This window comes from Colletes latitarsis, chromosome 2 (genome assembly GCF_051014445.1).
Source record: "Colletes latitarsis isolate SP2378_abdomen chromosome 2, iyColLati1, whole genome shotgun sequence".
In the NCBI taxonomy this organism is placed as follows: Eukaryota; Metazoa; Arthropoda; class Insecta; order Hymenoptera; family Colletidae; genus Colletes; species Colletes latitarsis.
In genome coordinates, this window is record NC_135135.1 from 27,865,349 (window position 1) to 27,878,338 (window position 12,990).

At 29.8% G+C, this 12,990-nt stretch overlaps 4 protein-coding genes across 15 annotated transcripts; 1 reads left to right on the top strand and 3 right to left on the bottom strand.

Moving 5' to 3' along the window:
- Positions 1-39: 39 nt before the first annotated feature.
- Positions 40-1,962, bottom strand: Unc-119 (unc-119 lipid binding chaperone). The gene is made up of 4 exons (XM_076773689.1): positions 1,482-1,962; positions 1,258-1,371; positions 345-644; positions 40-267 (listed from the first exon to the last, which is right to left on the bottom strand). Exons 1-4 carry the CDS (start codon positions 1,624-1,626, stop codon positions 140-142), a joined length of 687 nt encoding a protein of 228 aa, XP_076629804.1. The 5' UTR covers positions 1,627-1,962; the 3' UTR covers positions 40-139.
- A 144-nt stretch (positions 1,963-2,106) lies between these two features.
- LOC143345893 (synaptic vesicle 2-related protein) lies at positions 2,107-5,862 on the top strand. 8 transcript variants are annotated; one of them, XM_076773526.1, is made up of 9 exons: positions 2,954-3,091; positions 3,176-3,215; positions 3,318-3,349; positions 3,919-4,103; positions 4,184-4,380; positions 4,461-4,524; positions 4,602-4,727; positions 4,793-5,001; positions 5,254-5,862. In XM_076773526.1, exons 4-9 carry the CDS (start codon positions 4,005-4,007, stop codon positions 5,858-5,860), a joined length of 1,302 nt encoding a protein of 433 aa, XP_076629641.1. In that variant the 5' UTR covers positions 2,954-3,091; positions 3,176-3,215; positions 3,318-3,349; positions 3,919-4,004; the 3' UTR covers positions 5,861-5,862. The 8 variants fall into 8 exon arrangements, with proteins under 8 accessions (XP_076629653.1, XP_076629600.1, XP_076629614.1 ...); XM_076773520.1 differs by having other exon boundaries at positions 3,176-3,718; XM_076773518.1 differs by having other exon boundaries at positions 3,176-3,349.
- Positions 5,863-5,995: 133 nt separating this feature from the next.
- On the bottom strand, positions 5,996-9,658 carry Gint3 (GDI interacting protein 3). 3 transcript variants are annotated; one of them, XM_076773567.1, is made up of 7 exons: positions 9,582-9,658; positions 8,756-8,809; positions 8,461-8,654; positions 8,073-8,219; positions 7,587-7,974; positions 7,220-7,515; positions 5,996-7,127 (listed from the first exon to the last, which is right to left on the bottom strand). In XM_076773567.1, the coding sequence occupies exons 3-7, from the start codon at positions 8,535-8,537 to the stop codon at positions 6,737-6,739; spliced, it is 1,299 nt and encodes a 432-aa protein (XP_076629682.1). In that variant the 5' UTR covers positions 8,538-8,654; positions 8,756-8,809; positions 9,582-9,658; the 3' UTR covers positions 5,996-6,736. The 3 variants fall into 3 exon arrangements, with proteins under 3 accessions (XP_076629682.1, XP_076629664.1, XP_076629673.1); XM_076773549.1 differs by having other exon boundaries at positions 7,587-7,977; positions 9,582-9,656; XM_076773558.1 differs by lacking the exon at positions 9,582-9,658 and having other exon boundaries at positions 7,587-7,977; positions 8,734-8,791.
- Positions 9,659-10,100: 442 nt separating this feature from the next.
- Positions 10,101-12,950, bottom strand: Pick1 (protein interacting with PRKCA 1). Of its 3 annotated transcripts, XM_076777748.1 has the most exons (7): positions 12,806-12,950; positions 12,647-12,702; positions 12,389-12,532; positions 12,203-12,262; positions 11,489-11,807; positions 11,213-11,408; positions 10,101-11,142 (listed from the first exon to the last, which is right to left on the bottom strand). In XM_076777748.1, the coding sequence occupies exons 2-7, from the start codon at positions 12,685-12,687 to the stop codon at positions 10,445-10,447; spliced, it is 1,458 nt and encodes a 485-aa protein (XP_076633863.1). In that variant the 5' UTR covers positions 12,688-12,702; positions 12,806-12,950; the 3' UTR covers positions 10,101-10,444. The 3 variants fall into 3 exon arrangements, with proteins under 3 accessions (XP_076633863.1, XP_076633872.1, XP_076633881.1); XM_076777757.1 differs by lacking the exon at positions 12,203-12,262; XM_076777766.1 differs by lacking the exons at positions 12,203-12,262; positions 12,389-12,532.
- Between the last annotated feature and the right edge of the window lie 40 nt (positions 12,951-12,990).

Here is a 12,990-nt window from a genome sequence, read left to right on the forward strand (position 1 = left end):
TTATAGTTGCAACTTTGTGCAAAAGTAAATAAAATTATAATTTAAAATTAGTTAAATGCGTGCTAATATTATCACAATCATTTTTGCAAAGTGCAAATTCTTTACTAATTTCTGTTCATATAATTTAACAAACCACATACTAAAGTACATCATGTGTATGTCCACCATTGTATGCATAATCTGCTTTATTGTGCATTACCAATTGATTGTCCACAAAATAAAACGAATCCGAGCGTGTTTCAAATGGATTTGCAATCATTTCAGAAACTGCAAGATCATTTTTAATACCCATATAACAAGACATTAATGTATTTAATTATCAAATAACTAAATTTATCACTTACCCAAATCAGCTGGCAGAGTAGGAAACTCGTAAATGTGTTCACAGGTGTTCTTGCTGTTTGGTATACAAAAACCAAATTGAAAGTCAAAGGTTTTTAACAATCTGTCCCGAAAGAAGTGACGTTCGATCATTCGAAAGTTATTCACTGGTTTAGAGCCCACAAGAAACTCGACTGTAGCCCCAACAGTCTTTAGTTTAAGAAATTGAGGTGTAAATTGATAACGTACAAATCGGCCAGTATTTGTATCCTCGCAACCGGATTCTTCGCAATCCGGTTCAACTTCTTGATGGTGATCACATTCTAAAATATACAAAACAGATCCATAACATATGTACAATACAGAAAAAGTTTAAGACTTAATTGGCTAATAGAACTTATAAAAATAAGAATACAAGTTATTAGAAACAGCTTTAATTTAGAAGTCAAAGTATTGTTCTTTGTATAATTACATCTACTGTAAAATAATAACATTTTGGAAATTTAACATCTGAACAACTAATAGGTGACCTCAGAATGAATAGACTTGTTGTGAATTATTTTTATATATATTTACATAAAAATAGTGGATGGTACAGTATGCATAATTGTACAAAGAACTACTAGCTTATAAAGTAAAAGATTAGATATCTGAAAAGTGTTTGCTTTACAACTTACATTAACCCTTTTGCTATTGCTAAGGGCTTTAGTTATTCTTTACAAAATATTACACACACAAGATTAGAATCATTATTTGTAATATTATTGTTTGTCTATGCAAATTGTGTAGATGGTCCTTAGCTAACTCTACTGTAGCAAAAGGGATAATTAAGACTTTCTTATTGTTTAAGTCCTACTAACCAATTGAGTTTATACCTATAATCTTGAAATATTTTACATAAACAAATTTATATGAAGTATTTTAGTCGCTACTAACCAACAGCTGGTGGTTTGGTTATTTCAAACAATATTGCTCCTGTATCTAGATCTCTAATTTGGAATCTTGTAAAATCAATATCATAAATATTAGCCTCTGGAGAACACAAATATTCTGAAAGCAAAAAGAACAACTATTATTATACATCGAAGATATTAGCAATGGTAATCGTGTTTGTTAAATTTTTGTTACTTATTGATATATTGCAATGGAAAATGTCTTACTGTCAGTAATCGTAGGCAAACGCAACACTATTTCTGGGGTTATTGGACTTCCTTCGATATTTCCATTGTCGGCACTTTCCTGATTTGTTGACGGTGTAAACGGAACAATAGCTTCGTTTGATTTGTTTTCACTATCGACACTCATAATTCCAGTGTAGTTAGACCATTAAAAGACAATTAGTTTTCACTCAAATGTAAATATCACGGATGATAATCCAGATGTGTCACACGTGAGATGATGCTCATTGAATTTTAAGTAATGTTTTACATATTTCGTTTTATCCGATATTTCCAGTCGTGGAAATATCTATCCATTCGATGTCATTTTCATTGTAGAAGTTTTGTAGCATTTCTTCGTACTTCAACAATTATTAATGCGTCGTGTAAAGAATGTCAATCGTAAAAATATCCCGAAACTATACACGGCTATAGAGAAACCACTGTGTTATTTATGCAACGTTGTTCGTTTCACAAACTATAAGTGGATCTAAATACACAGAACTATATAATTATTCCCCAAATATGTACAATGGACAACAATAATGCTTGCCGTCTAAGGGGAAATCACCAAACGCCGGCTACTTAACGAGAGCTACCTTTCCATTTATACACACTACGCAAAAATGCGAGTAGGTAAGTACGTGAGCTTCGGATCACTGCATGCATACGGTACGATTCGAACGAGGGCTTGAGGTACAATGAGATTTCGTGCCACCATTGGAGCAAAATACACCATAGACGCCACCTCATCGATGCCTAAGGTACTACATTTCTGGGCGGTTAATTCGAAAATAGGGAAACAAATTATTTATAGGTTTACATATAAAATATAGATACAGTATATGGGCTTTTTAGAATCCAAATTGGTCAACTTCGAAAAATATGACGTAAAAGAAATTGGTATCAATAAAAGAATTACTTTATGGATTTCGATACAAGTGTTTAAGAAGGAGAAGGGGTACTAGAGACTTTCCCCTTAGACAATAAAAATTACTGCAGTCGATTGTACAATTATTTTCAATAGCTTTAATGTACTTTATGTTGTTACCCACAACATTTGGTACACGGGGAAATGTTGTTTTCCCAATTATGTTCGATTTCCCAATTTAATTAAAAACTTTTGAAAGTTATAGTATATTAATAATTTTCATATTTATACCTTTTACATTTAGTATTTTATCACGTCTTAGATTATTTAATATTTGTCTGGCTCGCCTGGTGAAGGCAGTTAACAACATTGACAGTGCTAAAACCAAACCTCTTCTTTATGTTGGACTGTCACGGTCTACATACTAATGAAAATTTCCATATACAATCAATTAATCGTTCCATTTGAATTCTCGTATCGATTAATTGTGTCACTAGTGACAAATACGAGTACTCGAGAGTTTCTTTAATTTTATAATAATTCTGTGTATGTACGTATGTACACGGTAAACAAACGATCATGTCTAATCAATCTCAAAAGTCCAACGAACCATACCGTGAATTAGAATTATGTGGTTCTGAATTAAATGTTAATTCAGAAAGTACCTCAAGATGTAGCAGAAGTTTTGGAAACAATGTTGAAAGTACGATGGAACTATCTTCTGTAGTAGTAATTCCAGATGGTATACTATTTTTGCAAAACATGCATATTGTTCACATAGAAAAATTGATCTCTTTATAATATTACTGACACTTTTTATGTACAGGGTAATCTACTTAAACTTATCTAAACAGGAATGGGTAATTGTAAGTTGTGTAAATATTTTACTATGCATGGAAATGTAACATTGGATTTAAGGGAACTAATTTGATTAATAATTGTTACGAATACAAATCTTTCTCTGCAAGATACTAATCCGATGAACTTAATATCTACCTGGGTATGAATTATAAAGATACTAACAGTCAATTTTAGAAATGCACATGAACTAAAAATAATTTGAATATTTTTATTTTCGTCTGTAAAATATAGCTATAATCAACAGATTGCGACTGAACTCTACTGCTTGTAACTGAAAATATGTTATATCGATTTTTTGGTTGAAAATAAACAATAATAGTAGATTAAATTGATATAATTTTATCAGTAAATACAAAAATGTATTTAGAAGCTTCAATTGCATTATTTTTTTTAAAGGAATTTATTCTTGTTAACCATATTAATAATTGCTTAGCAGGTCTTTTTTTTAAATTTTCAGCCAAGAAAGATATAACTTTTCATGTTTGCTTGATTTACTGACCATACATTGGTGAATACTATTGTATTTATTTATTTTTATATGTATTTTTGTGTTTAATATTAAATAAGTCTTAGAGAATACTGTTTTCTCTTTAATATAAAATTTAATTTGTAAAGGATGAAGCATGTTATAAACTATTTAAAATTAATTTGTCTTAAATAGTAATGTATTTTTTTAAATTGTGTATTGATATCAGTATTCATTGACAGATACATTTACTGTAATCCAAGCTATCAATGCACTAGGATTTGGCAAATTTCAAGTTAAACTGTCTCTGTTTACGGGTCTATGTTGGATGGTAGACAGTATGGAAATAACAATATTAAGTATTTTAAGTCCATCATTGCATTGTGACTGGGGTATAACTAGATATCAACAAGCTTTGGCAACTACGGTAACCTACTTGCATAAAAAAAATATATTATAATGCCTCTGTAATAATTTTAATGTCATGCATGATCATGATTATTCCAGGTTGTTTTTCTAGGTATGATGTTAAGTTCTACATTTTGGAGTAATTTAAGCGATAGATACGGTAGTAAGCAATCTTTAACTCTGTGTGCAGTATTGTTACTTTACTATGCATTTTTAAGTGCTTTTGCCCCGAATTTTCTTTGGATTTTATTACTTAGGGGATTAGTTGGCTTTGCTATTGGTTGTGTACCACAATCGTAAGTATTTGGTAAGTTCTTTGAATGAAAATAATACATTTAAAATAAATTCAAGTAACATTACTTAATTTCTACTTCAGAGTAACATTGTATGCAGAGTTTCTTCCAGCAAAGCAAAGAGCAAAATGTGTTATTTTATTAGATGTACGTGTAATTATAAATAAATTTTAATAATGTTTATATTTGTTTTGTTTAACTAAAATAATTACTTTTTTTAATAGTGCTTTTGGGCACTTGGAGCTTGTTTTGAAGTGGCAATAGCATTGGTAATAATGCCAAACTTTGGTTGGAGATGGCTTCTCATTCTGTCAACAATACCACTTCTTGTATTTGCTGTAATTACACCAGTAAGTAATGTAAGTAAGTAATTATTATTAAAGTTATACACATCCATTGTCATGTTTCCTGATAGTGGTTACCAGAGTCTACAGTATTTGATATGACAACCGGAAGAATGGATAAAGCTATTTCCACATTAGAACGAGTAGCAAGAGAGAATAAGAAACCTTTACCACCGGGAAGACTAGTCATGGATCGGTTCTATCAAGTAAATCATGGTAAATTGAAAGACGTGCTAAGTAAAGAAATGTGTAAGACATCTACGTTACTTTGGCTTGTATGGTAAATATTTTAATTACGTTTTTGTAGGGTGTACAATAAGGAGCATAATTAATTCAGCAATATGTTTCGTAAAATTATTAATTATACATATATACAATGGGCAATACGAAATATGATTCAGTTATTTTTGAACTCCCGGTATATAGTTATACCGGAAATTGATGATTATCAATTCGATTATGCTATTCATTGTACGTTGTATAAAACTCGTATTAATAGTTCATACATAAATAATTGAAATAATATTTTTAGGATGAGTACAGCATTTTGTTATTATGGTGTAGTATTGATGACCACAGAACTATTTCATACTTCGTCGGAGCAATGTAGCTCTTGGAAAAATAAAAAAGAGGATACCTGCCAATTGGATTGTCGTTTGGAACGTAGCGACTACATTGATCTTCTTTGGACAACGTTAGCTGAATTTCCGGGAATCTTTTCCACTATTTTTGCAATTGAAAAAATTGGCAGGAGAAAAACTATGGCTTTTCAACTAGTAATGTTCGCCATGCTCATTTGTTTCTTAGGCAGAGCTTGCTTGTTGAGCAGAGCAGCATTGACACTCGCAATCTTTCTAGCCAGAGGCTTAATTGCTGGCGTATTTCAAGCGGCTTACGTGTACACTCCAGAAGTATATCCTACCCACTTACGTAGTATCGGAGTTAGTACTTGCAGTGCCATGGCTAGAATTGGCGCTATGGTCACACCGTATATAGCACAAGTATTTCTTCAATGGTCTATAACTGGCGCGATGGCGATATATGCTGTAACAGCATTATGCGCTGCTGCGGCTACTCTTGCTTTGCCAGTTGAAACAAAAAATCAGTCATTGAACGATTCGACACAGGAAACTAGATGAACTCATTTGAGGTCTCCTTTACTAACATTGCTAAAATTGTTTGAATAGATATGAGAATATATTTTTGTTGATATAATATTGTTTAGCTAGCACATAATTTTGAATCAGCAATTTTTGTATAATGTAACAAATATCCCCTATACACGATATTGATTTATTTCAGTTTTTTTTACATCTTTATAGTTACATGTACACATAATTAATGTTACTTTGAATGTTTGACCATTTTTACTCCATGAACTGATCAGAAGTAGAATAAATTATACGTATCACGTTATAAGTTATTCAACACATGTTTACTATTTTTTTGCAGTATTTGTGTTAAATATAGACTTCAATGATGGATTTTAAAAGTACATAAGAAATGTAAAAAGACTGATATAAAATATTAATATACAACACAAGTGCCAAAATGCACAAACGTGCGAGATTAATATTCATACGTGATAAATAATGACTTTTCTTACATGTTTTAATGTTATATAAATAATAAGGTATGTAAAACTAAAACATTAATTTATTACTTTAACACAGACGCAAAGAATATTAATTTGAAGGATTCATTTGATTTTTGTATGACTGTTCTTCCAACTCTATATTTGTATAATAAAAAAATATTGAAAAATAAAAAATTGTACTATAAAATAAAAATCTTAGCAAATTGGTAGACTTTTTAAACTTAACAAAAAATAAATAATATTTATTATATTTATTTTTATAGAAACGGTTTCTAGTATTTTTTGATACTGTAAAACTATAATGATCAATTTTTATATTTGCTTGATAGTTGGAATGTTCTATAATAATTTCCGCTATGTTAAAAGAAAGTAGGCCATATTACAAAATGTTTTTCTTTTTTCAATATATTATACGATTTCAAAAAGTTTGAACATAAGAAAGTAATTCTTCTTTCAAATATCTTGTAGACTCACTTGATCCTTCGGATTTACCCTTCAAGGCAAACACTAGGAGAACAGTGGGAAATAATTCCAATTCGAGTAATGTCTTATCAAAACATTCATCATTAAACGTTTCCCCAGCTAGTCTTTTTAAACAAAACAACCTCTCACTGTTTGCCAAATTCTCGTGAACAAACTCAACTACATTGATGTATTTTTCGTTAACAGAAAATGTTCCTTGTAAAATAATGTCGTCTGGAAATTTAATACGAATTAACGAGAATTTATATTTTCTATGTCTCTCTTCTGCGTCCTTTTCTCTCATACGTTTTGTCCTCAGCATTTGATTTCTTTCGACATCTTCGGTCCTATTAATATTAATAAAGATGGATATTTGATCAAATTAATTGAATAACATTTAATATTTTACTTATAATATAATAATTATATGTAAAATTACCGAAGTTGCTGTTCCTTTTTTATTTGCTCTGCAGTCAGGTTAAAGAAGTTCTGTGGCAATTCGATTCTCTTACTTGCTGCCACAGGTAATAATACTTGGAGATTTCTATCTAATTCAAGCGGAATAGGTTCTGCAGACCTTAGTGCTTCATTTAACATGGTAAGATCTTCGATGTTACAATTCTCTGGATCCCAAACTAAGAAATCTTCCTCTACATCATTATTCATCAACTTTTTCTGTCGAAAACCAGCAGCATTTAAAAAATCTAACGCTCCTTCAATTGGTAGAACTTTGTCCTATAAAATAATAATTATATATAAACATTTAAACATTGGTTTTAGGCGTATGATGAAAACAACAATATTACTTGGAATATCCTATTATGCGTCCTAATTTTTCTGTATTTCTCTGATTCTGGATTGTTTATAATGTTTTCTAAATACTTTCCAAGTGTTTCAATACAATTATTAATTTTTTCTCTTCCAGTATTACAACTCTGTATAACTAAACACGCTGTTAAACCTGCTTCCTCCCCTTTTAATTGTTCATATAAAAATACTTTTATTTTTTTTCTCCATTCATCTTTTGATAATATTTCATTGGATAAATAGGGACAACGAAAATATACACCAGTAACAGCTAGCACAGAATTGTCTTCAATTGTGTCTTGAGTTTTCTTTTCTGATTTTTCATTAGTCTTTCGTTTTTCCTGTTCTAACTCTTGTTTTACTTGTGCTTTTATAGCTGCATACGAGCTACTAAAAATATAATCTTGTGCAATTTTTGTTTAATTACCATTAGATTAAAAAATACAAAAAAAAAAAAAAGACTACCACATTTGTACATAACTTACTTGTTACATTTATTTGCATTACTTGTTTTTGCTTCTAGTCTTGCCAGAGTAGCTAGACCAGCTACTTTAACTTCTTGAGTAGGTTCTACTCTTTCTATTGGCCTTGATGTTGAAGTACGTGCACTGCTGCTGGTTGAATCTGTCAATCTGCATATAATCATTTTTAATTAAATAAGATACTATGATTATAACAATTGTTCAACTACCTTATGTATAACAGCACTAAATAATTGCAAGTATGTTATTTTAGATCTGAAAGCTAACAAAGAATTTGTGTTAATTATTGAAAATTATTTACACAATAAATGTATAATAACATATGCATTTGTTGTTGTTACAAAGGTAGTATATATAATTAATAAATTTTGCTATATACTAAAAAATTTACTTGTATCCTTTTCCAGCATTCATAAATTTTGCATTCAATTTCTTCTTTTGAAAGAATTCTTTAATCTTATCTGCCATTCTTGTTAATTGTTTCAATATTACAATGAATTATAACAAGTAGATTTATTGTATTAATAAGATTTACTGATTGTTAACAATCTTGTAGGACAATCTTTCTATTTTTAATAAGGGAACCTATAATTAAACAAAAAATTTTATATATTCTCACTATAATGCACATAAATATAATTATAATTACTACATTCAAAATTACTTTGTTTAAGTTAATTACTTACATCAAGTAAGAAATTATTCTCCCGATGAAGAGTCACGATTCTCTGGTATAGGTTCTATAAAAAAACAAAATTATGATACTGCATTGTTAATACTTATTTTTGCACTGATCATTTTTTTTTACCACAGATAATGAATTATAAATCTTCCAGTATTAAAACTTTTGTTATTAGAATGTTCAAACAAAAAAATCCAGGATTATAATAAGTCACAGATTTTAAACTAACAAATTAATGGCTTGCTACTTATGTACAAGTAAAATTACTCAAAAATTCTAGATTTTAATATTTTAGATATAGTACGAAAATATATACGTAAGTATGCATATTGTTCATTATCATTCTAATAATACAATAAAATTAATTTTTTGTATTTATTATTACGAATACACAAAGAACTCTTTATATGGTTTTACAATACGTATATGTAGGTACATCAAGAAAGAAAATATAAATTCTCTTACTTGGTTCCATAAATTGTTCAGAAATTCTAGCGCCGTATATATGCCAAGCGATAAAAATCAGAGCCAGAATACTAATGAACGTCAACAAGAAAACTTTTAATAACTGCAATTGAAAGTCGTCGAATGCAAACAAGGCTAGAAACTCGTAAAAACAATTAAGCAACTTTTTTCCAATTTCATCATCGATAACAATATTGGTCGAATTAAACGTTAACCCAGAAGTTGTGGATACTACGTTCACTAAGCCACATACAAATGTATTGATTGTCTCTGCCAAGTAATCTATCCAAGCCCACGAATTTTCATGTGTACTACTCATTACATGTAAAAAGTTCAATTAGATTACTTAGAAACTTAACACGCACTTCTGCTCATCGCTTTGTTACGTCATATTATAGATTTATTCGATACTTCCAACCGTTCGAAATGTTCGAATCATTCTGACTTACGAGCATAGATTCAAAAATGTGATGAAATCAAATTCGCTAAGGAAACTCTCCGATACACTTAAAAACATCATTCGGTTTACTCTCTTATTAGAAAATATCCTGTGTAGGATTTCTCTCTAGGGAAATTTACCACTCTACAGAAATGCAGAACAGTGGTACCATTCATGTAGCGCAATAGTTTATAGATGTACAAAATTTGTAAAATCGTTATATCTTAATCTTTTTTTAATTTTATGATATAATTTCCCATAAAAAATGATGTTGGAAAATGGACTTCGGCACACGTAATTTATGTAATTTGTATTTTATTTAAACATTAAACATATTTAAAATATTACATATATTTGATACATCAAAATATGCAGAATAGAAAAGGCGGGATAAATTGGTATGTGACATACCAATCACATCTCGCCCTGTATATATTTGCAAACATTTTTATTTCACATTTTAAAAAGTTTATTGTAAGAATTAGTTTAACAAATGCACTTTTTTATCTTAGGATTAATGCTTACTATAAACATATACATAACTGAGGTACATTAAGCATACTACTGCATATCTACATATATCATTTTATACATACAGCTATTATACATATATATATTTTTTAAATAATCTTTGGTATCAATTTTTGCAATATGCGAAAGAATGAAAATGGAATGTAGAATTATATTAAAAATGATAAAAATATATACTGAAGAATTCTTACCACACGAATTATTGATCTTTGAAAGTTTTAATAATGATGCACATTAATTTTGAAAATAATGTTTATACTACATAGGATCAGACGATTCCGATGTTATCAGAGGAAAATTTTGTGTATCTATAAGAAGCTCTTCAGTATTTGATTTCTCTTCTGGCTCAAATTCATCTATGTCTTCTCCATCAGTTATCACTTGAGGTCCAGTGGATTTATATTGAAATGCAGAATGCGATAAGTCAACCTCTACAGGAAATAATGTCACAGCGGATAATAGATCTCTTGTATTAGAATAATATTTTCCTAAACCAGCTGCAAATTTTTGCAATTGCCACACAACATCTTGAACGTGTTTATTGTCTAATAACTCAAGTTTTACAAGTACATCTGATCTAAGTTTTGCAAATTTTGCACGAGCTTCTTGTCGACATCTCAATACCAAACGATATTCATAATTTCCGGTTTCCATCCGATAAAGTGGTTCTTGTAGCGCTGCATAACTTTGTTCCTCATCATCCAATTCTTTTACTTTCAAGCAATATGAAAGATACTCAAATTTTGCATCAGCATACTTGCTAATAGTTAATCGAGTATCTGGAATAGCTTTGTGAAGATACGTGCCCAAGTCATTCAGTATAGGTTTTAAAGCTTTTAACATTGTTACTCCAAACTTCTCCATTTGTCTATGCTGTTCACCAAACTGTCTGAAAGCTTCACTAGCTCGTGGTTGAGGTTCCCTTACTCCTATTGCAGCAAACGCGTCTCCAAATACTGAAACATATACCAATTTTATATTATTTAAAAAATAAAATGATTTATGTATGTATACATATATGTATACCTTTGTACACCTGTGTTAAGTCAAAAAATGCGTGTAAAGTGGATTGAGCATGAGAAACCAGGCCTCTATATAAATTTTCTGTGCGCTGCAATGCCATTAATCTTTGTACAAGTGCATCATTACAAAGAATAGCACGTGATAATCCGAGTGCATCTGCCGTTGCACTTCCCATTCCCTCAACTAATCTATGTTTCACCTAAAATTGAACTTTTCAATTGAAGACAATATTGTTATTAAATAATTTGGAAGAAATATATAATTACATATAATATACACCTTTTTTAGGGCTATATCAAGCGTGCGACCTTGTTTAGGATCCGCGTGTAGTTTATTATAATTGATACTGACTTGAGAGTCACAAGATTGGATCATTTTTGCAACTTCTACTTTTGTCTTTCCTCTGACTGATGATCCATTTACTGCCACAAGTTCATCTCCTGATTGCAAAGTACCATCTACTGCTGCAGGCGTATTATCAAAAATTTGTACAATATACAAGCAAGGACACAGTGGTGCTCCACCTCCAATACTTATGCCTATAAGATTACTACTGTCTTTTTGTATTACGATGTTGCCAGAAGTAATCGTCATACCCCTGTATAAAATAATACAATAAATTAAACATATTAAACTCAATATTATTAAATTCAATATTTACTTTAAATACAAACAATAAATCCTTTAAATAGGCACATAACATATCTATAAAAACAAGTAACAGAAAAATAACATATACTGCTTTATGCACATATTTACACAGCATTTTCTATAAAGTATTGCACAAATGAATTTCACACTACAAATAAACCTTGAGTTATTAACTTTAAATATACAAACAAATATATAAGAAATTCTTACCTGAGTATCTTACAATAACTAAACACTTATCAGTAGTATAATAAAAAATACTAAATTATATTGCTACAAAATACAACAGATTATAAATGTTAATATGATTTTAACAGCAAGCACATTATCATTGAAACTTACATTATATTGCCAAGTAGCTGATGGATAGACTGATCCTGAGCGACCAGTTCTACATCTGGTCTGTATTTCATAATAATAAAAGAATAAAAAAATGTGAAATTTACAGAAATTTTAAAAATATATTGATTGATAAAAGAGTGAAGAACTTAAATAAAAGATATAATAATAAAACACAACAATGCGTACATGCGATCTTCCATCATAGTAAACTGTGATTGCACATTAGCCGCTGGCACGGTGGTTAATGGACAAAAATAATTTTCCTGAAATTTTTCATTAGATTCACTCAAAGTAATGTTATCTGCAGATAAAATTGTTTGATCCTTCAAACTATTCCACCGCACCGTGGCATACAGACATGCATGTTACAAGAAAAGAAAAGCACATTTAAATTGAAGTTGTAACACATATCAATAATTAAAGAAACAGTTTTATGAAACCAACATCTTATCCTCTTCAAAGAAGAAATCATCATCGAAATCCATGTTTAAGCTTGTAATCTGCAATATTATAATTAAATAGATACCCTAAATTTCACTTTTATTAATAAACAAACAATGAAATTTTCTAAGTAAACATAAATGAAGTAAATATTTATTATACCTGTTTGTACTACTTAAGGAGAAAAATATTATGATTATCTGTCAAAGCAACTTTCGAAAAATGACAGCTGTACATGAATTTGAATAGCTTGTTCTAAAGAATGAGTGTAGTGAACAATACTTTGGTCTAGTTTTCATGTATCGGTGCATATGCTTTTCCCATTTTATACTGGGTGCGATCAAATA